The sequence below is a fragment of the Cryphonectria parasitica genome, assembly GCF_011745365.1.
Source record: "Cryphonectria parasitica EP155 unplaced genomic scaffold M406scaffold_1, whole genome shotgun sequence".
Lineage (NCBI taxonomy): Eukaryota > Fungi > Ascomycota > Sordariomycetes > Diaporthales > Cryphonectriaceae > Cryphonectria > Cryphonectria parasitica.
Genome location: NW_024468909.1, coordinates 4,571,659 through 4,596,519, shown reverse-complemented (window position 1 = coordinate 4,596,519; position 24,861 = coordinate 4,571,659). Strand labels below are relative to the sequence as shown.

The 24,861-nt window shown below is 54.4% G+C and overlaps 2 protein-coding genes across 2 annotated transcripts; both read left to right on the top strand.

Moving 5' to 3' along the window:
• Positions 1 to 1,997: 1,997 nt before the first annotated feature.
• On the top strand, positions 1,998 to 8,188 carry M406DRAFT_87468 (uncharacterized protein; the record flags this gene model as incomplete). Its single annotated transcript, XM_040926107.1, has 3 exons — positions 1,998 to 5,782; positions 5,828 to 5,944; positions 6,065 to 8,188. 3 exons carry the CDS (start codon positions 1,998 to 2,000, stop codon positions 7,722 to 7,724), a joined length of 5,562 nt encoding a protein of 1,853 aa, XP_040781582.1. The 3' UTR covers positions 7,725 to 8,188.
• A 13,060-nt stretch (positions 8,189 to 21,248) lies between these two features.
• On the top strand, positions 21,249 to 24,148 carry M406DRAFT_285362 (uncharacterized protein; the record flags this gene model as incomplete). Its single annotated transcript, XM_040918610.1, has 5 exons — positions 21,249 to 22,080; positions 22,180 to 22,250; positions 22,316 to 22,684; positions 22,774 to 23,938; positions 24,041 to 24,148. Exons 2-5 carry the CDS (start codon positions 22,216 to 22,218, stop codon positions 24,146 to 24,148), a joined length of 1,677 nt encoding a protein of 558 aa, XP_040781581.1. The 5' UTR covers positions 21,249 to 22,080; positions 22,180 to 22,215.
• Between the last annotated feature and the right edge of the window lie 713 nt (positions 24,149 to 24,861).

Sequence of the window (24,861 nt, the reverse complement as noted above, 5' to 3'; positions counted from 1 at the left end):
AGGGACGGGTAGAAAGGTGACACTAAGGAAAATGTGACACCGATCAGGACTCTCGACAGCCAGGCTTGTCGGGGGTTTCGCTCTTTTGGCTGTGTGTGCGAGGATGCAAGCTGAGGATGCGCGAATAAAACGGAATTTGTGGACGAATGAGGAGGCATGGTGCGTATCGATAGTAGCGTAGCAGTACCTTCCGTACTATGGTACTCGACGTTATAGAGGGTGTCTGATATAAGACACCAAAACTTGCTGCTGACCTTGGAAGACCGGAAATTACTCTTTTCGTATCAGAGGGCAACTCCTCCCTCCCCCTACCCCTCCTCCTCCTCCTCCTCCTCCTCCTCCAAAAAAAAAAAAAGGTAAAAAATTAAAGCCAAGAGACTGCCACCTGGTACTGTCAGAAATGAGAAATCGATAGCAAATCAATACATGAGAACACGTGGTACAAGAGGATCCGGATGAGTGGAGGAAGGTGGGCAGTGATGGTGATCATGAGGAGGAGGGTGGTGAGTGCTCTGAATGAGTGGCTGCTGAATGTTATTTGTTTGTGCCCCTCATCGAGTCCTTAGACCCTGGCAGGGCTGGGCAACAACACCATGATGACATGCTTCTAATGCCTTCCTACTGCTGATGAATCCCAGCATCATCTCATTGTGCCCCTCTTGTTGTCCCGAGATCTTTGCAAATCCGTCTTGTTGTTGTGGCTCTTGTTCTTCTTGTTATCTTGTTCAAGATAGGCAGGAGATTAAGAAGCAAAATAAAAGTAGAGGAGAGGACAGAGACGAAAATTAAATAAACCTTCCATCATGTTGAAGTTGGAAGTGGATCTGAATCTGGCCCTGTTCTTCCTCCCCTTGCACTGGATGAGGAGGCTGGGAAGGGGGAAAGAAAACAACCTTAAGCTGGGGGGGTCTAGCCAGACATGCCAGGTTAGACCAGGTCCAGTAGAAGGCGGCCCTGAACAACGGGGGGCTGCTTTTGGTGAGCATGCAAGCACGATTAGGCTTGCTGGGGCTTTGGTGGGGCACCTGTGATCCTGGCATTTGCTAGGATCCCTAGGAGGCCTGTCTAAGCCGCTTTGACAGGGGTTGTGCTTCTGTTTACCCACCCTGTCTGAAGCTCTGCCATTGGCTCCAGGGCCACTCAATTACCTGTAATAGCAACAGCACAGAACCTGCACGGCGCCCGAAACTTGTGCCAGGTGAACCTGTACAGGAGGAAGCCACTGTTGGTTGGCAGGGCTGTTTCCCCATCATCTATTCTCTAGAACCTGCTGGCCTCTGATCTTTTTCTTTGCTCGTTCCTTCATTCTCATCTTGTTGCAATTTGAACCACAAGCAACGCCTCTTGGCACCATTACATTTTCCCTCATGGCAAACAGTTCTAGACCTCGAGTCTTTCTTATCGTCGCATCGGATCAGCGCCTGTCCATGTCATCCGTCTCAGCATTGCAATCCTGATTCGTTTTAGCCTCTCGGGTTCATCAGAAACCCAACAACTGGTGTTAACGAGCCGCACTTCATTCCACTGCCCGTCCCTCTTGACTCGCCGATACTTTCCGCTTCCAGCAGCATTGTAAACAAACCATTCCCTCTTACCCTGCCAGCAAGAAGAGCCTGGCATGCCCTTGTTCAACACCCTTCAAGATCATCGTCGTCGTCTTCTTCTTCTCCTTCACGGCCGTTACTCGTCCTAGCTCCTCGACTCGGTGATCCTCGCTGTCGCCCTGCCTTGTCACACAGGCCCGACAGCAGCATGTGGGCCTTCTAGGTGCGTACAAACCCAACCCTGGCCTAAAGCCAGGCCTCCCTCCCTCTCTCTCTTCTTCTGTCTCTGCCTCCTGCAGTGTGGGCCCACGTCATAGATGCACCTGCAGGAGGACCCTGACTGGGCCTTCACCCTCTCTGTTTTTCTCTCTTTCTTTCCTTGCTGGAGCATAGGATAGAAGATTATGGTGTCTCTCTACGTCTGCATGATACTGACCCTCTCGACCGCAGAAGATGGCCCCTGCGAGAGCATCAACCGATGAGGGCAACAACGAGAAACCACCCACGAGCCCTCGGAAGGCCTCTGCAGCAGCAAACAAGACCCCTCCTGCCCCGAAGCGACCTGGCAACAATGGCGTCGCCACACCTGCCAACCGCAAGACGTCCGCCGGACAAACCCCCAAGACTGCTCCAGCCGCAGCCGGCGGCCCCGGCGCTGGGGCTCGGAAATCACCAACGAAGAAGTCCGTCGAGCCCAGCCTGCTGGGTGATTTCCTCCTCGGCCGACCATCACCAGCGCGCCAGGCGGCTGCCCGCCGGAAAAGCGTCGGTACCGCAGCGGTGAGGCAGGAACTGCGGCAGCAGATGCGTCAAGACGCTGTGCGCAGGGTGCAGAGGCCTGGCGGGGTGCAGTCTCGCGTGAAGCAGTGGCAGGCGAACAATGCTGCAGCCATGGCGACGGGCAACCCGGAGGACGCTGCCAGCGAGCCCACCGAGGTCGCCGTGCAGGTCGACGAGGAGAGCGTCACAGAGGAGGACCGCGTGCGCATCAAGTTTAGGGAAAAGTCGAGGCGGAAATCTACAGGCACGCCCAAGACATCACCTCCACCTCCAGAGAAGAGCTTCGACACGACAAAGGACGACGCACCCAAGGAGCCCACGCCCGCCGCCGAGCGTCCCAAAGCTCCGCCCAAAAAGAGAATCGTTAGTGACGACAACTGGATGAAGCGGAATAAGGGCAATATGCCTCCCAAGGCAACTGCCGGGCCGGGCGCCAGGATCAGCCCAAGTTTTCCAAAATTGAACAAGCCATCGATCACGCAGAACAGGGTCAAGGACTGGGCAATGAAAGTCGAGGTTCCTGCGTCTCCGGCGCCGCCCAAGATACCAGACAATCCCAAACCGGCTCGCGAATACGCCACCAGATGTGGAGCCACCATCACAGTGGAGGAGGACGGCTCGACTGTGAAAAATGGGCGTGGTCCAGAGCTCATCACAGTAGAAGAGGATGGGAAGAGCAGCGCACGCACTTGGGCAACCGGTAGTAGTCGCTCTGGGGACGATGGCATTCGGGTGAAGGCTGTGCGGACGGCGAGTCCACACGTGAGCGGCGACGAGAGGTTGAACATCAAACCTACTCGCAGGAACAAGGAACCCGTACGCGTGGACGATGGAATTCGTGTCCAGCCGATCAAGACCTCGCCACTGCCTGATGACGGGATCCGAGTCCGCCCCGTGCCGGACTCTGAGCCTCGTCGTGTTCCAAGGAAGACGTCCAGGGACAAGACGGCTCACGCGCCCGGTGCAGACCGCGAGCGGACGCCCACTGGGAGGGACGGCATGAACAGCGAGGATGCGGCAACAGACACTCCTACTAGGAAGTCCAAGTCCCGAGGACCTACGCGAACGATGCGTCGCGCCACGGCGCCGGCCCCAACGGCCACCGAGACGTCCATCACCTACTCGGATGGCGAGGGCTCATGGACCAGCCACGAGTCGGACTCCCGATACGAATCTGACAAGCCGTCCAGCGCACCGGAGAAGTCACTCGCAGACATCCCCTTCGGCAACTCAGCCTTCAGCGAGCTTGATCTGCCACTGGGCGCAGACCACCACCATTTCAAGCGGCCCAAGCTTCAGAAGAACACCAGCAGCTTCAAGGCGGTGCCCAATGCATTCAAGAAGATCATGACGGGCGCCAAGGAGATCGTTCACGAGAAAGTCGACCCACCCAAGCCTGTTGTGAACCAGCCACCAAGTATCGAAAAGTGGCTGAATGGGACGGTCGACCCCTTTGTCGAGAAACCAGCCCCGAAGGGGACGTCGGTCGAGAAAGACTGGGAGAAGGATGTTCGCAGGCGCGCATCGGCCGAGATCGCGCAAAAAACAGCAGCCACTCCGACGGATCCAACTGAGCCTTCTCCGCGCGTCAGTAAGGAAGAAGACAAAGAACAACCTTTGCAGAGTGAGGCGCAGAGGAAACCCTCCGAGCCGGTCAGCCAGACACCGATAGGGCTCAAGAGGAGCAAGGCGACCAAAATCAATTCCTTCAAGCAGCCCTCGGCGAAGACGCCCCTCCGCGAGACCCTCAACAACCTCTTCAGAGGAGAGTCCAGCGGACACAAAATCCCTACCAAGGCTTATTCCAGCTACCAGGACACGGACACGGAGTCGGAGTCGAGCTACACGGACTATGTGGAGCAGAACGACCAGGGAGACCCTCATGTCCGCTCAGTTGATCCACCAAGACGATCGCCCTCGCCAGAATCTTCCTATGTTTCTACTGATGTGAGCAGTAATACCGAGGGGCCATACATGACATCGGCCATCCCTAGACACCGGCCACCACCGACAAACGGGCAATACGAACTATCAACAATCGTCTCGGAGGGGTCGGAGAGCACCGTCGGGTCGGAAACAATGACAGTCCTCTCAGAATCCACCGTGACACAGACGACGGCACTTACTAGGTCCAGTGCTATCTCACGGAGAAACAGGGGGCCTGGGCTCAAGCGTCGCCTGACCAAACACTCCGATCTCGTCTCTGTCCTGTCTCTTCCGGACCAAGATGGCCCTGTGCGAGCCAGCAGCATCAAGTCGACCAGTAGTCTTCGGCGGAGGACCAGCAATCTGGAGAGGGTCACGGCGGAAGATCTGTTGAAGGAATTCTCCATCGACGAGGACCTCTACCGGAGGGAGCTCAAGACCCTGGTGGACGGCGCGATCCCCGTGCTGCTGAAAAGGGCAGTCCACGGCGAGGGGGGCTCGGCGGCGGATCTGTTCTCCGCCTCGTCAGATGGGCGAGGAGACAGCCTCGGCAGGGCTGTGGTCAACATGGGCGTCGCCCTGGAAAAGCTCAAGGCCCTGCACAAGTGGGCGCCTCTCAACGATGTGGACAGGATCCTCACCTGGGTCTTTACGGCATACCCGGTCTATGACAAGTACCTGGATGCATGGCGGCTGGGCTTTGAAGGTATCATCGTAAACCTTGCACCGGCTTCGGGAAGGATGGACGACGAGGACTCCTTGATCAATGCGATGCCTCGCAACGCGGCTGGGGATGTCGTGGACACCGAGGGCCAGCCCGTCGATCTCCAGCGCCTCTTGACGAGACCACTGGCACGGGTTAGAGGGCTCCTGAAGCTTCTGCGTGGCGCACGCGCCATCGGCATCAAGCATCCAGAACTTGCGCTGGTGATCGACGACTTCACGACCCTCCAAGAGAAGGCCCGCAGACGGTACCGGGAAGAAGTTGCTCGCAAGACAGACGAAGACGCCAGCAACACAGACACCAGCCGTTGCTCCGATCTGCGAAACCTGAAGCCCATGGAAGGGGTACTCATCGACCCGACTCGACAGGTCAACGCCAAAGACTTCTTCTCCATGGACATCTGCCATTCCAACGGGCAGAGGCTCGAATGTCAGGTCGAGCTCATCTACCGGGACAAGCCAAAGGACCCTACGGACAGAGGCGATGTCCTTATTCGAGATACTGGACATGCTCGCTTTTCCCTCCTGTTCCCTCCCATCCCCAAGTCGGCCATTTCCGCCCGCAGGGGTGACTATCCTGGTGCCCTTGTCCTCATGGTCCGTGGCAGGCACAATGGCAAGGAGTGGTACGAGCTGCTGACGCTGACGACCGATCTCGAGGAGCAAGTCCTGGACTGGCTAGACATGCTCGGGACGACACCAGTGCCGCCGCAGATGACCCACAGTACCATGAAGGACGGTTCGGCTGCGTCCTCTTCACCTCGTCAAGAATCCGATGTACCCCTGGGTGAGCGGACGGGACCAGCCAAGTCTCCTCGCAAGGGATCGGTTCCAGCCCCGTTAAGAACAGTCAGCGCAGCGGAGGAGCCACGTGCATCCAGCACACCGAGCCGCTACCATGTGCGGCATGCAAGCACACCGTCTACCCCAAGGACGCCGCCAGCGGATGCGTCTTCGTTTGAGCACAGCCCGTCACCAGAGCGAACACCCACGCAAAAGTCGTACGAGAGGAAGAGCAGACCTGAGACCACACCGCTCCGGGAGGATATGCGGCCTGACCCCAAGAAGCTCACCAAATCGCCCCCCAACAGCAAGCCATTCCGCGAGGACGGTGCACCACCGCCCCCTGTGCACCGCACTCTATCCACGGGCAAGCCGGCGCCTCTCAGCCCTCCAGTCGAGCTGGCCCCTGCAGCTCGCATCAGACGACGTGGGTCTTCGCCGCTGAAGCATGAGTATCGACCCTCGGACGTCTCTTCTGACTCCTCCGAGTCGGACAGCGACTCCGCCTCCGATGTCGAGTCGTCGGGCGATGAGCTGGACGAGGCTGATGTGCCCGACACACAGCCTGCTATCAGCATCAAGGAAACGTCCGCCATATCAGGCATAGAGTCGGTTGTGTCCGATAACAGCATCACCCCGTCCCATTCAGCTTCCCAGGTTGGTCTCTATGGCCGGCTGGGTCCTGGAGGCGCAAAGGACCCGGAGTACACCGTCAAGGCAATCGCCGCCATCTCGTACTGGTCCGACAAGAAGGGGCAGTGGGGAGACGCATGGCACGAAGCATGCTCGATTGTCGTCACTCCAGGCCTGATCGAGGCGTACCCTCTGTCCATGCACCCTGTCTCCGGCACGGGAGCCCTGAACTCATCAGGATCGTCCGAGTTTGGCGGCGATGCAGACCTCTCCCGTATGCAGCCGCTGATTGCTCTCGAGCTCACGCCCATCGTCATGATCCGGCAGAGCACGGTTATTGACCTCGAGGTCCGCTCTCCGGTCCGGCCTTACTGCAAGCTGGCCAAGATTGACGGCAAGATCTTCCGCTTCCGGGCGACATCTACCAAGGAAGGGTCTACGCTCTACACCGCTGTCCACCAGGCTCGCCTCAACAATGCTAAGTACAAGGCTCTTGAGGAAGAAGCCAGGTTCCGCTCGTTTGGGCAGCCGGATGCGACCGCCCAGGACCCTGACGGTCAGTCGAGCAGCAGCCACCGCCGTAGCTGGTTTGGTAGGAGGAACAGCTACCGGGCCTCGACGCGCGCGCCGTCGCAGTCTGTGTCCCAGTCACAGGGCACATCGTCCAGCTCATCTGCGCCATCGCTCTTCAAACGTCTCACGGGCAGCAGCAGCCCGTCGTTCAACATTGACAAGTCCTCGGTGGATCGGCGCAGCATGAGCCGCCCCACCACAGCTGCCGCATCGCTGTACACAAGCGGCTCATCCTCTTCTGGCAACGTGACACCGCCGCGGTCGCCATCCGTCTCCATGACAGAGGCCAGCAGCGGCCGCACTGTTGTTCTCGGCAGCGACAACCTTAAGATCCGTTGCCATCTGCTTGTGACACCAACCAAGTGGGAAGACCACGGCAACTGCAACCTCCAGATCACACGGCCGCCGCCGGGTATGAGGCAGGAACTACGCATCCGGCACGGGATGGAGAAGCGTGTGATCGTGACCAAGATTCCCAAGAAGACGTTCCGATTCGGCGATGCTGACCCCGAGAAGACTAAGCCGATCATCGTTCTGGATGTCGTGCTCGGGTCCAAGTGTTTCGGACGATTAGGCGCACGTGGCATCATCTTGAACGTGTGGGAGGATCTACGTGACGAGGAGAACAAGGTCGGCGTCGCGCCCAAGACGGGAAACCTGGCCGGCACGGTGAAGAAGTGGTGCTTCCAGTGCAGCAGTGCCACGGAGGCCAACTGGATATATGGATTGGTCGCACAGGAGGTCAATATCGGGCTGCAGTAACAAAAGCTTGATCATCTGATGATTGTTGGTTGCCTTGACCCCTTTGTCCCGCCTTCTTCCTCTCCATTTTTTTTTATCTCATTTATTTATCTTCTTTGTAAAGTCCACTCTTGGGGGGGGGGTGTTTGTTTTTCCTTTCCCCTCTTCTTTTTTTCTTTCCCTTTTTGTGTATCAAATTTGGCCGGTGTTGGTGGACTTTTACGTGTTGGGGATGGGGCCTTCGTGAATCACACGCATGGCGAGGTGTTGGAGGATGGATCTCTCACTCGTGTTCTTGTCATAATGCATCAGGTTCCTTTTCAAGGACGACTGAGCGTGGGCATGTTTGCAAAGGGGCTAGGGAACGGACCGGGAACGACATGGTTTGGACCTGGAGCAAAGGAGCAAGCAGCAGGACAGGGCATAAAAAAGGGACGAGCGAGGTTTGGCGTCTTTTCAACCTGTTTTCTTTTTTCTTTTGCCACGAGCGAGCGGGCGTAAAGGGATGGTTCAAGAGAGAGAGAGAGAGAGAGAGAGAGAGAGAGAGAGAGAGAGAGAGAGAGAGAGAGAGAGAGAGAGAGAGAGAGAGAGAGAGAGAGAGAGAGAGAGAAGAGAAAGACAAGAGAGAGACAGCCGGTGCCCGCCAAGATCAAGATGATATATTTGTCAAGGAGCGCGATTGCATCTACACCACGCTGCATCATGAAGCATACTTAGCAAACCAAGAGGCCTGGGGAGACGGCGGTCACATGTGTCTTTTCTAGTTGAGGAAGCGGCTGTGTATATTCATATCTGGACTGTGTGGTAGGGTACAAGTGAGAATCATCATATACCCATTGTCGAATATGACGAAATTGGAGTTTTATCTTCTATGTTATTGTTTTCTCTCGTCCCAACTCACACCTCTCTTGATAAGACATGTATCCTACTGCCCCAAATTCTCTATCCTCCTTCTCCTTCTTCCCCATCCAACTGCAGCGGACCAGACAGCACAGAAACCCAAGGGGCGCTGGCTTACCGGATACCGGGCTTGCACGAGAAGCCAGCAAGAGGAGCAGAGTCCGACTGCTTGGTATTGTCACCCCTTTTAGCCATCCAAGGGAATTGTAGGAGTCAAAAAATCAAATCTCATTGCAGTGGAAGGAGGAGTAAGGTGGCTTCAGTTACCAGAGCTAAATACTCTCATCCAGGCGCAAGCCATTGCGCGGATGGGGAAGGGGGAGTAAAGAAAAGGATCATGGATCGAAAGGAATCATGGGAACAGCAGTTCCTTGCCATCTTTGAACAATGCACCGGAACAATGCATATGTGTGTACACAGGGAGGCACATAGACCCATCTCACCTGTCTTCTCCCCTCCCCCCTCCCCCCAACACAAAACAAAAAAAAAAACACACACACAGCACGCCCTGAAGATAGCGATGGGAATTCTTTTCTGAATCGCAACCTCCCAAAAATAGCACACACAAAACTCAAAACCAAAAAAAAAAAAAAAAAAAGAGAGAAAGAGGAAAACCCCACCGTACATTCACGCCCGGCACCGAGGCCTCCCCTCCTCATCCTCATCCTCCGACCCGCCCCCCCCTCCTCTCGTCTCTTCCCGTCTCTCCCCTTTCGTGGCCCCCACGTGTTTTTTTTTGGTTTTTTTTTTTTGTCTTTTTATTTTTCTTTCCAAGAGGAAAAAAAAAAACCCAAAACCGGACAACGGAAGGACGAGACGAAGGAGGAACGTGCTTAGGGGTGCGTGCGTGCATGGTGTAGCATTGGAACGAGCCCCACACCTAGGCCAGCGCCATGGATCGGCATAGCAGTGAGCAGCGATGTGCATAATCAATCAGACCCTCTTTATTGCCTTTGTCTCTTTTCTCTTTTCTTTTCTGTGGGTCCTCTCTTATTCCTTCCCCTTTTTTTTTTTTGGCGCGCTTTTGCTTTTCTTTCTTGCCGGGTGCCTGGTGGTGGTGTGTTGGACAGAGCTTGCTTACACTGACAGAAAGGAATGAAGAAAAAAAGAAAAAGAAAAAAAGAGAGCCACGTGGGAAAAATAACAGATCAAATAAACTCATTCCTTTTCTTCTGAAGGATTTTATTTCGAAGGAGGGAGGGAGCATAGATAGCAGTATTCTTTGGCATACATTTCTTTTTCAAGGACATGAAGAAAATAAATAAATAAATAAAAAGATCATCTTTCGTTTGGCTTCCCTCCCCCAAGATTCTCCCTGCTGTATGTGGGCTCACTTACACATAAAATCAAAGCAGAAAAAAGAAGAAAAAAAAGGGGGGGGGGGGAGGGGGCGGGCGACTCGATGACCAGAGAGAGACTTTGTCATGTCTGTCTCCCCTCTGGACCAGTAGAGACCAAGGGGGGGCCGGGTGCAGGTCAATGACGTGGCCCATTTCAGCTCAGCCACAGCATCCAATGGCTTCCTGGATTGGGAAAAAAAGGCATTCGGGTGCCGCTGGCTGGCTGGAGACATGGGGTGAGAGAGAGAGAGAGAGAGAGAGAGAGAGAGAGAGAGAGAGAGAGAGAGAGAGAGAGAGAGAGAGAGAGAGAGAGAGAGGATGAGAGGGAGGGAGGGAGGAAGAAAGGAAGGGGTAGTGGGAAATTAAACTTGTCAGCCTTGCAGGGCTGAGCCACACAAGGCCTCGTTCACATTGACTGGGCTGCGCCGCACGGGTATTTTCTTTTTTTTTGGGGGGGGGGGGGGGTGTGATTGGAGGGGGGAAGGAGAGTGATGAGTTATCACTTCTGCACCTTGGATGCTCGTAGGGCAAGAAAACTGCCAATGAAAGAGACAAAGAGTGAGAGACGGTTTCATGCGGGCGTTCGGAGCCACGTTTATTACCACGCGTTCGGGTCAGTCTTAGTTCGAGTCCCAGCAGGATCAGTAGCATGTTTTTTTGTCACGCTTCTCAGCTCCCATGATAAGATGTCATTTCAGCGGGGGACGCCACAGAGCCCACCACGAACGAGGTGTAAGAGCTAGAAACTTGTTCTCTTGCGGCCGGAAGGGAGAGATGTCCTTGGCCTAGCAGGGGTTGTTTGCAAGGCTGAGGGCGGGCCACGAACTGAGGGAAGGATAAAAAGAAACCAGTAAGGAAGAGGATGGGAAAGGCAAGAAAAAAGATGCTTTGCCGAGACTCGGACAAGGTAAACTACCGAGCCCGTCCTGGCGGCTGCAAAAAGGAGTACACACACACACACACACACACACACCCACCCTTCTTTCGCTTTCTGTTTGCGCGAGAAAAGCAACAGATAAACCTCATCCCAAAGGAGAAACAGAAGAAGAAAAGAAAGCAGGCTGAGTGCATGCAGCGGGAAGACACACGCACGGAGAGAGACACACGCACATCGGACAATTTCTCATCGAATCAGCTCTGGTCTTTCTCCCGTGCCTGCAGCAGAGGGGGGGAAAAAAGGCAGCGAAAGGGTAGGGGGAACAACAGCTACCGGGGATTGGGCTCAAGAGCGGGCCAAGCCAAACCCATCTTGGGAAGTATGCATGCATGCATGTTTCTTTTCTCTCTCTCTCTTTTCCTTTTCTTTTTCCTTTGCTTCCTTGACCGGGCTCGAAGACGGGATGGACGTAACCCAACCAAGGTGGTCCCCGACGGTTTGCCACTCGAACCCTTCCCGCCTCCGGCCTCCGGTGTGTCCCGAGCATCCACTCACTTCCCCTCCAACGAGAATGCAGTAGGAGGGAAGGTGTGTACCCATTGTCTCTCGTCAAAACGTGCCCCTGGCCTTCGTCCGAAGTGACTCTTTTGCTGTGGAGGAGGACGAGAGAAGGAGCAGGAGCAAATCATGAACGACGCACGTGTCGATCATGAGCTAAGCCGGTCCTGGTCGGCGAGGATGAGTTCCACTCTCCCAACATGCGTTGGACTCGGGTCCAGAGATGGACGGGACGGCTGGGTGGGCGAGTGAGCGTTTGCTCTTGAAGGAAGAAAGGCGACGAGGGCAGAGGAAAAGGCGATACGACACCAGCCCCAGCGTCTCCCCAACAACCTATACCTCTCTGTGTGTCTCTCTTTTTTCTTCTTCTCCTTCTCTAGGCTGCTCCGGCACATAGGCCAGCCACTGAACAGACATTGTGTTGTCAACAAAAAAAAAACAAGACAAGTCAGTTCACGGGCCGCTCCAAAACCTGCCCTTTCGTCCTGTTCCTCCGCGCTGTCTTTTTGGCTCCTTCCTCCACGGCGAAGACAAGAAAAGAACCCTCCCTCCCCCCCCCCCGGCTGCGGCCGCAGCAGAGGCCAGAGACACGCAGGTCATCCCAACTAGTGACAACGTGCAGGCGAGACATTCCCAACCCCCATCCATCCATCCATCCTATCTTGGCCTCCCTCTCCAATACTGGAGGGCCGCGTGACCTCACGAAAGGCCCCAAATACAGGCCTAGTTAGCTGGTGGTCTCTCTCCGTGGGATGAGCAAAAGGGGCTGCTGTTGTGGAACCATGGCCGGGTTCCTGAACTCGTTCAGCCCCTGCGGGAACAACCCCCAAAGAAACCCAATCCGGGATATGTTTGTCGCACAGCATATCTTGTCAGCCGTGTGGGACCATGTGCTGCCCGTCATAAGCTTGTTTGGGAGGAGAGGGGGCCTATAGTCTTCTGCGTGGACGCGTAGCGCGGGAACACAGCATTTGTTCTCCCGTCCCGTTCTCTCTCCAATGGCGCTGGGGAAGCCCAAAGAAGGCAACCGATTGTAGAAAGGGAAGGGCGGAGGGGCCAGAGATGTGTCAGCCTCTTTTCCCTCTCTCTTTTCTTCCTTCTTTGTTCCTCTTTTCTCTCTTGCTCTTGCTTGTCCTGTATTGTATGTTGTGTGTAAGAGCTGAGGAAAACCACGTTATCTGCTCTCTTTTCGTCTCCCGCGATCATGGGTGCTCATGATGGGTGGCGCAGAGAGATAGATTAGATAGAAAGACCACTGCAGGTGGCAGGAGACTTGCGCTCGTCATGTGGGCTCGACCCTCACACACCATTACCACCCACCACACCCACACCCACACCCACACCCACCACCACACCCACCACACACCTTCTGTTCGCACTTGGTCGTCACATTCCAGGTCGGGTACAGAGACACAGAGAGAGAGAGAGAGAGAGAGAGAGAGAGAGAGAGAGAGAGAGAGAGAGAGAGAGAGAGAGAGAGAGAGAGGCGAATAGCGAGGGGGCGAACAAGTGGTACTCGGCCAATGAGTGTCGGAAACCATGGGCTAAGCATTTTGGTTGGTCTAGCAGTTCTATATTTGGCAGCCAGGGCTAGGCTCAATTTCGCCTAGCTAATTTGCTCATAAAAACCCGGTTCGCCCATTTCCCCAAGCAATGTCGACAAGAGCTTTTGGGTTTGGGGTGGGCACATTCTGCAGAGGGTTCGTCATGTGCTGCTGTGCAATCAGGTCAGTTTTAGTCTGTGCGTGTGTGTGATTGTGTGATTGTGTCTTCTGTCTTGTCGTGTGGTGCGCCGACACGCGCCGAGCATGAGACCGAAACCGCAGCATCATCACGCAGCATCAGCTGCAAGCGGCGGCATCGTCATCATCATCATCATCACCGCCATCGGGAAGAGTCGCCGACTATCTCACACAGGGATGTCAGGTAGGGCGAGAGACGTAAGGAGAGATAGACAAAAAGAAAGAGAGAGAAGAGGAGGGGCCTGGTTGCGAGTGGCTCTCCCTCCGTGGCTCGCTCAGGTGATGACCGTTCGTGGTGCGAGATCGTCATGATGATCGCGGCAGGGCCGTCGTCAAACGGCGTCAAAGAAACCCCCTTCCCTTCAGCCCCCGGCCAGGGAAGCAAGTACGTCCGTGCCTTGCATGCCAATAGTCGGGATAGACGCACCGTCCTGCCGCTCTGAGACATGCGGCTCTACCTGACCCGAGCGTGGCATGCGAATTTGGTCTCTCTCTCTCTCTCTCTTAGATTTCCTGGAAACAGTGGGTGTTCTTTTTTTCCCTCTTTCTCTTGTTTTTTTCCCTTTCTGATTTTATTTTCTTTGTTTGTCTTTCGTCCCGTCGTTGCATCTTCCCTCCCTTTCGGCTCGCATCCCCAACCCAGGACACGGCGGCACAAGGTTGGAGGCCGCCTCTTGGGCCCTGAGGTTCCCGACAGATCCGGTCGGTCGGTGATGGTGGCGTGTATAGTGCCAGTGCAGTGCAGCAAGCTATCCCGTCTGCAGCAGCGCACAGGTGTAAGCCGACCAGCTGCAAGGAGGCCGACTCACCGCCTGCGCAATATTGGCCAATCTGGCATGCAACATGTCCTACGCCACACAGCTTCGGATTCGTCCTTGGGTCTGACCGGTTCGACGACCACAGGAGAAGTCCGCAAGGCAGCATGTGAAGCCATCTCATTGGCATGTCCTCCCTCTAAACTTAGGACCATGTCACGATCCATCACGTATTTTGTCTAGACAAGGGACGGTTTTGCCCTTTTTTAGCTTGCTCGGCGTCTTGTGTCCATTGGATTGCACCTGATTATTGGGCCGGTACGTTGCGGAGCTGACAGAGGCTGTGCTGTCGTCCCTACACAAAGAGGTGGTTGGTTGGTAAATGCATCACCTGTTGCTTCTTCTTCTTCTTCTTCTTCTTCTTCTCCTTGCCCGGCAGACTCTCGTCAGCGATGACAAGGACGTGACGATGATGCAGGTCTTCAAGGAGGGGGGGAGGGGCGAAGCGGGAGGGACAGGAAATGCACTAGTTAGAATAGCTGCTACTAACCAGTGCTTGGTAGCATCCATCGTCTGGTGGCATCATTTGCCCAAGCATCAAGGAGACCGGTGTGGATATCACGTCTGCTGAGGAGGTACATGCATTGGCAAGTTGTAAGAGTTCGGCTGTACACTGTCCGCTGTCATGAGAAGAGAGAGCAGAAAAAAGAATTATCCAAAGAGATATACAAACAACAGAATATGAAGAACAAGAAAGACAGAAAATACGAAGATCAGGCAAGCAAGGAGGACGGATGCACAGGGCTCTTCTCACAACTTGGCCCCAAAGTTGGCCTCGCGTGGTTAGATCGATGTGGAGGAGGATCTAACTGACAACAAAGACGTTGCTAGGGCCATCTCGCATTCCACTCCTCGATGCGGGCTAAAGGTTGTAAGATCACCGTAGAAGTCTTAGGCAAAGGATACAACTGATCCTGTCATGCCACAACGCCTCCTTTGGGCCGTCACGAGTAGAGACGGCTCCCTCGCTGATGACTGCTGTTGTTGTTGCAGCTGTTGCCGCTGCTGATGCTGACAATGACAATGACAACTCCAATATGGACTGCTGCGCAATTGGAAACTAGAGCTGGTAGCCAAGAACAGAAAGGGCCATAGGAGGCTGAGGGGGACCTTCTTACACCCCCCGAGACAGGTGCTCGGCCCCTTCCCTGATTGGTCAGTCAACGCACTGGACGCACAGAAGAAGAAAAAACACCAGACAGCACATGATTCAGATCTCGGAGTCACCACCATTCCGCTTGTATGACGAGACGAAAGAGAGAGAGGGAGAGAGAAAAGGCGACCAAGAGCGATAACGAGGTGCATAAATCTTATGTTATCCGCTCGGCTGGACGTCATAACCTGAGAAAAAAAAAGCTGGTGAATGGAGAGAAGAGCCGAAAGAGGGAAGAAGGCAACGGGGGGTGGTTGGAGGAGGGCGCCATGAGAAACATGGAACGTTGCGTGAGAATACTGCCCGCTTTGTAGGGATTTTTAGGATGTCCAAGGGACCACCGGGAGGGCTTGGCGCTCGAACAAGATTTCTGACCAGGCGCGCTGTGCCATCCATCATCATCATCATCATCATCATCATCATCATCAGCCTAGGGCCAGAAAAGGGATTGGGCTGGAGGGAAAAGCTTGCAACAGGGACGACAACGACAAAGACAAGACAAACACACACACACACACACACACACACACAAAAAAAAAAAAAAAAAAAAAAAGTGTGTGTGCTGCCAGGTGGCCCTTCGGCCTATGATGCGCCCACAGAAAAGAGGAGGGAAGGCGCTAAGCTGCCACGCCAAAGAAGGTTAAAGTTTTTTATAGAAGACCTCTAGACCTCTTTAGACCTAGCTGGGGAACCTTGGAGCCACTCAATTCTGCAGGACGTCAGTGCGAGGATCGACGGGGGGCGCGCGGAGTATCCTGGTCGGGCGAGCCATGTACACAGTGCGTCAACGGTTCATACACACTCACACCCACCCCCACCCCCCTTCCTACTCGTCCTAGGCTCTTGTGTTTTCCCTTGAGCGCACATCACATTACCAAGGCGGCCGTGATGATGATGTCCCCACGAGAAAAATATAGCTGCTTTCGCCAGACCTTGCTTGCCGAGATGTCTGACTGGGGACCCCTCTCCCCCTCCATCGGTGACCAGGATGAGATATGTAAGGGACAAAAAGAAGAGAGGCAAGAGACATCACAAGGAAGCCAACACTAGGGGGAGCGAAATTTACCGTGGCTGAGCCGGACGCAGAAACTGCTATGGTAGTCGGGGACAGGCCCAAAATGGAGCCTCGGCAGCCTACAAATTCCACTTCAGGCCGAGCGACGGCGGCAAGCCTGTTCTTTGAGGTAAGGTGCAATTCAACCAGGTTCCCGATCGGGAACGAACCAGGGGATTGGATATTTGCTGCCGGAGCAAAACTGGTCAGTGTTTCCAAGATTGTCATTGTGGATATATAACCCAACTGGACCCTGTCAACCTCGGACCAACTTGTTGCTGGCCTTTTTCCAATAGTCGCGCGTCTCTGTCAAAGCGCGCTGGGTCAGGTTGAGATTGCCCTGCGGCCCGTACGAGTCGTGCTGGGCGCGGCATCGTCGGGCGGCGACGGCTGTCGAGGGAGAGGAGAAAGGCACCTGTCGTTAGGCAATGCTGGGCCCCCTGATCTGACTCTTGCAGCTGAAGAGCATGGGTCTCTGCCATGTCGGAAGGGGAGTGTCTCTTGGTACTATTATCCATGCTATGAAATGAAAAGCGAGCTTTCGCTCTCTCTTTTCTCTCGGGAGCTATACCGCGTCCCGAGCCCAAGGGTCTGAGGGGTAACTCATCTCCGCCAGCCCGGGCTCGGCAGGGTCCGGTCCATCTTTTCTTGTTTTTGTTTCGGAGAACCAGCACGAGAAGCACACTGCCCACATTTGCTGCAGATGCAGTTTGACGTGCGCACAAACATATCGCGCAATCGCTTCTCTCCCGATCCGTCTGCGGCTTGCTCATTATCGAAGTCAAGTCAGGTTAGACACCCAACATTCGAAACAACCATCATCGCTGGACACGAGAAACGCGTGTTTCATCAGTCCCAAAAGGTAGCAAGCTGCCATCCAACTGCCCCCCCCCCCCTTCTTTTGGAGCAGGGGTCTTGTGCTTCGAGACACAGGGCTTCCATGTGGAATGTAGGGGGGAGACCAGCGCTTTGGCACACGGGGCCGGAGACCGAGATCATCCCAAGAGACTACACGTCGCGACTTTGCGGGAATTCCGGAAGAAACGCCCTAGGATCTCCACGTCGTCAACCTGAAAAACTGAGACTAGGCCGGTTTCCGCTGGTGAGTGCTCTAGTAGTAGTTTAAAAAGTGTTGATGTCTCAGTCCTTGGAAAAAGGACGGGTCGCTCGGCAAGACTTTTAGATGCCAGAGTAGAGTTTTTGGGGACACGGCCCTCAGCGCACACAGTACACACGACTGCAAGTGATCGTCGTCGGTCAGGTCGCTGTTCTGAGTACTCTTGCTCCGAAGATACATCTTCCATGACACATGACAGAATGTCTCCGGCTCCGGGAACGCGGATTTCGTCACGAATTCCGACCCAAGGCTGCACCAGCAAGATAAAGGTCATCATATCCATCTTGGCGCATCGCGAAAAGATTGGCGAGTCCCATCATCAGCCTCAGAAGGATCCACGTCGGGTTAAGGAGAATAGAGCCGTTTCTCTACGATCGGCCGAGAAGACCCCGCGACAACGCATGGTACACATACATAGCAGTGGCAACACGGCACCGTCGTAGTGTCGAGATGTCTTCCTCGATTGTTTGTTGGAGTGGCCAAAGAATCGCGCTCGGGACAAGTTGTAATCTCGTTACGGCTCGCACTTCCGGGGACCAAGTCATGCCCGACACTAAGGTTCTATGTTGAACGCTGTTGTTGTTGATCGGACCATCACGCCGGTAGCGCCTTGACGGCCCCAGAAGCTTAAGCTCGCGCGCTCACTCTGTCTGGACATGAGCGTTCTGATTGTTGCGGATGGGGATTAGACAATGTGGGACTTGGCCGGCACTATCAAGAAGCTCTCGAGCTAATGCTGTGCCGGAGGGCCTGGTTTAAAATTGGCATCACTTGCCGTTCCATCGGCACTCAAAGCTTGCAAGCAAATTGTGGCCGCTTGGAGAGAAAGACTATGTCTCTACCGAGCCGTGGGCAAGTCATGCCTGGGGACAGACCCGGTTGTATTCCACCCGACGGACTGGTCTGTATACTTTTTAGGAGAAGAGCCACTCGGGAGGCCGCGGTGCAGTCCGACTGTTGCGTAACGAGTTCGTCCCACCGACCACAAATGTTGTTCAGGTCCAGTCCCAGGCACTTCTGGGTGAACCTGGTCCCCCTTCCAGCCTTCCGCGATGGATATGGTGTAGCTGATCCTGGCTAGGCGCTGTACAACCCTCCAGTAAGATCTCCGGGCGTTAGGGACCAACCAATTGTTCGGCATGGTGGTGAACATGGTGCGATGACACGTACTGGAGCAATGAAACAGGCGACGATGCCCTCCAGGATTATTAGGCCGTGGAGAGGTGATGTCAACAGTGCTGGTTATGACAGCACTACCTCAACACCATAGTGTGAACCAGGTTTTACAGATCCATGTTCTCTGAGCCAGCCGTTGCAGGGCCAGGGTCGGCTTGCCTGATGCAGATCCTCCAAGGTGCCACCCATGGTTGCATGGTAAGAGTCACTTTTTGGCTGACAATCGTCTGCTCTGCAGCAGCCATGTGGGTTGCATGAGCTCCTTTCGGTCGGTGAGAAGCTCCGTTTGTTCATAAGAGACAGGGTGATGAGTCTACTGCGCCCGTGAATCTTTGTTGATGCCCACATCATCCATATCATTCATGCGCACAGCCAGCCCGCCTCAGCCAGCCGAGCAGCTGATGAGAGCATGACCGCGACGCAGGAGAACAGGGGCCAGGGCGACGAAACGTTTCTTGTGCTCGCATAGGAGTATAATACTGCAACGTATGGTAATGATGCGGGTGGGGCCAGGGTCGTCAGAAACAACGGTATTCAGGGGAGCGCCGGAGATGTGGGATGTGCACTGCCTCAATGTCAAGCAACGAGAGTTGGCAGATCGGCCCCCTGCAAACACATTCACAACAACCAAACAAAAATGAAAGGGAAAAAGAAAGAAGAAGGGAAACCCCCTCGCAAAGATTAGCTTGGTCTTGCTGGAGAGACAAGAAGAAGGCTACCAACCTAACGTTGCGCTGCTTAGACTTGAGATGCATGGGCGGGTCCATGCCCACCCCGTGACAAGACAAAACAGGACTGGGCAGCGAACGCCACTGCAGGTCAAGTAGCTGCTGTACTAGTAGAATTGTGTGACTGGTAAAGGACGCTGTGCCACATTTGTTGCAGTGTTTTTCTCTTCTCTCTCCTTTCTTCTTGCTTGTCTTAGGCTTGAGCCGACCTCCAGGCCATGCAAGCCACGGCGGAATGGAGGAGAATCGTGGGGCAAGCCTCAGCTGCGGTGGAAGATTAGAATCTCCTTCTGGAAGCCGACCAGCTCTGGATACTGATGTGCCCGAAAATGAAAAGACAGGTATTGTATGGTGTCATCTCGGCGGCGGCTATCGTCCTCGTCGTGCGGCGCAAACACAGGCTCGAGTCGGCCATGGCTGCCTCTTGTGGACAAGGACAAAGGGAATATACCTAGTATTGCGTGAGGTGCTGACAAGATCCAAGGAATCCAAATCAATGCACGACTAAGCGGTCCATATGTTCGGTGGTGGGGCGTGAGGATGTACTGTAGGGGAGGGGACGGAGAGAAGGAAAGCGAGGCAGATACAGTGCATATTTGTTTAAAAGGGCGGTGCCGAGATCCGCTCTCATCTGGTGTGAATATGAGTAATTGCAAACGTTCCCTGGAGCTGGTTTATTCCTTCCTTGAATATTTGTTTTCTTCGTTCTTTCCCCTTCTACCCTTTTTTTTTTCTTCTTTAGTTGGTTTTCCTTTGCCACAATTTCTCCTCCTTTCCTAGGATGAGCTGAGGGTAATGGCAAGCACCTTCCTTCCACAGCAGGCGAATGGAGGGGAGGGGGGGGGTTTAGTGGGAGCACTACTGCGGGTGTATCGTAGCAGGGCCTGCACACTGTACAGAGATACATGCTACTATGTAATGGGTACTCTGGTACTGTGCTACTTCCGCGGGACACAGCCGCTCTTCCAGAAAGGGAACAAGCGCCTCGCTTAGCCAAAGTCAAGTGCACCGTGCCCAGTAGAATCTACAGAATGCAATTAATTCTCTCTGGGCTGATCTGGTGATTTGATGCTTTTAGGTTCTCTCCTTTTGTCGTCGCTCGCTTCAAATCTACCATTTCCTCTTCTCTTTTCCGTCTCTCCTTCTCTAGCTCTTCAAAATTGATGGGCTGCCAAGATGGAATGATTCATTAAATACTCTGTATCCAGGTGAGAAGGGAGTGAGTGAGTGGGGCTATCACGCTCTGCATGTGAAGGAAGGAGACCTATCAATAGTACAACAGATACCTACTACCTACTTTGTACCGCAATTATTCCAAAAAGGTACCATGGGGTCGAGTATATAATATACTATGCAATAATGTTAAGTATATCTCTCCATCTCTCCCTGTTCAGTGCCATATACGGGTCTGTCGGGACCGGAGACGCAAAAGGGGGTTTTCCCTACCAGGCTGGGTGGGCAGAGTGGGTTGACGTCCATGTCAATTGTCTATTGTCCAATGTTTATGTCCATCATTGTCATGGATCCTCGGTTTCTCATCCCCCTTCCATCCCTGCTGCTGCGTTTCCCTTATGCAGATGCGGCGCTCCGCACGACCACGTCTTGGAAACGGGGCTAAACTATTCTTGATGGCTCATGGCTCCACCCCATGCAAGCCAGACAACCAGAAGGCACAACCCACCCACTCCCACAGCACATCACCCACATAATATGGTACTCACTCATACACCTGACACTCGCCCACTGACCCACTCAAAATCCACCCGCCCACGAAATCAACCCAGCGCTCACCCTCCGTCTTCCCCCCCCTTCCCACCCCCCAAAAAGCACCCCACACCACCTGCACTGTGCTGTTTGCTGAGGCGGAGCGCCAGCGCTTGGGGCAGCGGCCAGTGGCCAGCAAACACCCCCAAATCCGCACTTTCCCTCAGGGCTCCTGAACCTGCGTGGGCCTTGACCCTTGGGCCCTTGGCTGCCGGTTGGCCGCAGGGCTTTGGACGGGGCTCCAGTATTTAACACTGTCAGGTCCTCCCACCAAAGCCCAACCCCTCGCTCCTCTCATTTTATTCATCCTCCAAACTTAACATCGTCAACTCCCGACCCAGCGCTGCTGCTGTACTCAACCCACGTTCGCTAACGCAAACAAACCCTTAGGAAGTCCTCGTTGACTCCTGTCATTCGCTTTGTGCTTTTTTGTTGTACTTTTCTTTTTTTGTTTCGTTTACTCCCTCACATCCAAATCCTGTGGCAAGGAACAGCACCTGTACCCGGACTCCACCGTACTCGTACTACTTGTCAAGACAACACAAACTGATATCACCCCAAAGACCATCTGCCAACCTCGGATACTATTCGCCTCCAGAGTAGCAATTATCAGTATATCTCAAGCTGGAATCCACGATCCTACGGTCCGACAAGCCCCAATCGACCTCGTAACTTGAACCAGACCGCCTCGATTCATCACCATCCTGAGAGTGCACCGGTTCGATGCCCTCCCAGATTCAAGCATCATCATCCAGATTTTGCTCACATTCGCTTTGACCTCCCCCAAAGGTCCCTTCTTCCACTCGCTATCGCCCCTGGAGAAGTCACGCAGGAAGAGAGTCAGAGGAAGGAATAGTTGGTTGTGTATTGTTCCTCTTTGTTCTTAATCGGCCAAACATCGATGCGATCGAGGTCTTCCCATCTACCATAACTCGATCTCGACAAAATCAATCTCGACTCGAACGATAACCTTCCGGCTCTCGACTCGTTTCTACAGGTTCAAGTCTTGCGACTCGGATCTTTCTCCTGCTTCGCATTTACCCAGGAGCAATCGCTATATTCAACCTCGGGTCTTGGACTATCACCTCTTTTTTCCTTGTTAAAGAGACACTCGCTCTGAAATCACCCGTGTTGTCACGAGTGATATCTCTATGTAAGCAAACCTCAGTTCCTTTGCTACGATGGTCTCATCAGTGTAGCTTTGTGACTCGCCGTGTCCCACAGCCTCGCAGCCGTACTAACACGGAGATAGCTCATTCTACTCTCAACATCCCGAATTTCTGCAACAATGGCTGGTCCAGGTGGCGGTCCTCCCCGTCGAAGGTATGTGCCCTCACTTGTGCTGATTTCCGGATAACCACCGTTGGGGTGCTGACCAGTTTCGATAGCCATACCAAATCTCGCAAGGGCTGCGAGACCTGCAAGAAGCGCCACATCCGATGTGATGAGAACTTCCCGCAGTGCAAGAATTGTACCAAGCACAAGATCAGGTGCCCATACAATGACCTCCCGATCCAGGAAGCCAGGCCCAACGGCCCTGCCAATCTGATGTGGGACCCCGAAATCGAAGCCGTCATCGATCAGTGGCGCCGGACGGGCTTCTTCCCGTTCCCGGATCTGCAAATCGTCAACCCGCCCATGCCCGAGAACTACACCGTCGAGGAGCTGAGGTTGATTCACCATGTGGCATCCATCAGCAACGAGCTCAGCGCTTGGGGTGCCAACGGCTTCACCCTGTGGACTCGCCAGATTCCCACGTGAGTGTCAAATCATCATATCCGTCCCTCCTTTCAATGACATGTCGATCGTTTTTTTTTCTTTTTTTTGCTAACATGACCGTCGTTAGTATTCTTGGAGTTGGCGCCGTCCACCGCTTCGTCATGGAGGCCTTGCTGGCTTTCTCCGCCGAACACATCTCCAACATTACCGGATGCCCTATGGTCGGCAAGATGGCGTTCGAACATCGCGGGCGTGCACTGATGGGCGTCAGCAAGGCCCTCAATGCCTTCTGCGAGGGAAACTCCGATGCCATTCTCGCCGCCTCCATGGTCCTCTCCTGGCAAGCCACGGACTGGAGGAGCTGGACCCAGCACATGCAGGGCACCCGAGGAGTCATTGACCAGATGGGCTCCTGGAAGCACAAGTCTCAGTTTGGGGATTTCATCTCAGAGACCATTACGTTCCCAACCGCTCCTGCTTCTCCTTCCCCAGATCACAAGCCGAAGCTCCCAGGCAAGGATGACTCGGAGGCGTTCAACAACACCCTTGCGCAGCTCCAGAAACTGGAGATCCACCTGAAGCAGAGCCGAGAAGACACAAAGCTCGTGGTCCAGCTGATCAGCTTCCTGAAGGGCACTCGCAAGGTCGACCAGTCGATGGCCGTGGCTGATCAATTCGAGCGGCTCAAGCCCTTGCGAGAGTGGCTGTTCTGGCTTCCTGTCATGCACCTGCGCCAGACGCACGCATCTCCAAATGCCCTCGTGGTCATTGCTTACTACTACACCGTGGCTGTTCTCATGGAGCGTATGTTCCCTGAGATTGGTGCTGCGTACTTTGGGAATCTGGCCATCGGCCCCCTGGAGGAGATTGACAAGCGGCTGGTATCTCACAGCGTTTACGATGCTGAGGGATACCCTGAGGCGACCCGGCAGCTCATGAGCTTTGCTAGGGACATGGTCAGGGAGTTCCGCGTTCGCATGGGCTGGTTCACGCCGTCCCCATCGCCTTTCTCTGCCCAAGAGGACTTTGTCCTGCCAATGACGTCGGCGCCTCTGGCCGATGGTCTCCCGTACTCGGGCAACCCGATCTTCAGCTACAGTACCGAGAACCTGTCTATCAAGTCCGACAGCAGTGTCACCGGCGTTCCCAGCCCAGTCGCCATGCCGTCTCCCTATAGCAACCAGCAGTACCTGAAGATCCCTCCACCGATGGCTGGCTGTTATAGTCCCGTGTCCAGCACATGTGAGGCATCCAGCATCGGAGACGAGTTCAGCTATGAGACCTCGCCCATCGTCTACAGCGACAATGAAGACTCTGGCTCATACGGCTTGGGCTACGCTGGACCCAATCTGCGATTATCCCTGTCAGGGCCAGGCAGCACCGAGAACATTGAGGCCTTCAACTCGTGCAACATGGGATACAACGGCAGTCTGCCCCAGATGGGCGGGCCGTACGACTTCGGGTTCGTCACTCCAATCCAAATCCAGCCTCTATGGAACTAGGTCCATCTGGCGGCCACATCCACCAGGATGCAACAAGTTAATTGACAGATTGGACAGGACGCACTCGCCTTACTTGAGCACCACCCCAACCCTTCCGCCGCCAGAGAATTTGATGTTCCGGCACTCTCCCTCCGTATCCGTCTCGACAACAGCTGCCTCCCCATTCCTCTCGCCTGAAGGCTTCTCCATGCTCCCGGTTCCCGAGTCTCCACTGCCGGGCTCACCAAATCATCTTTCTTCTCATCACCGACACAACCTCTCGACGGCTTCTGCCCCACCTAGCTTCTACTTCCCAGCCGACAGGAAGAACAGCGCGCCTTAGGATCTTGCTATCGCGTCTGCATTTTCTAGTCTGATCACGCATTACCCCGCCGCCCTATGATTTTTCTTAATAATGGCCGAGCTTGCAGCTCGCATGTTCTCTTCCGACAGCCGCAATTGCACACAACACTCCTTCAAACGCACGGTCGCTCAACTCAACATCCAAGGCCTTCGAACACTTCCAAGTGTCCTGCGACACTTGACAACGCTCTTTCGTTCGCAATTTCCAACTACGAACTCTCGCAAGATTGTTCACATGACGCTCCTTTGTCAACCATTGCAAGATACCCACTATAGACATTCCTTTTTTCTTTTTTTTTTTTTCTGCTTCACCCACCGGCTTGGACGGAGAAAAACATAGACACTCCTTTAGCAACTCCCAAAGTTATGGC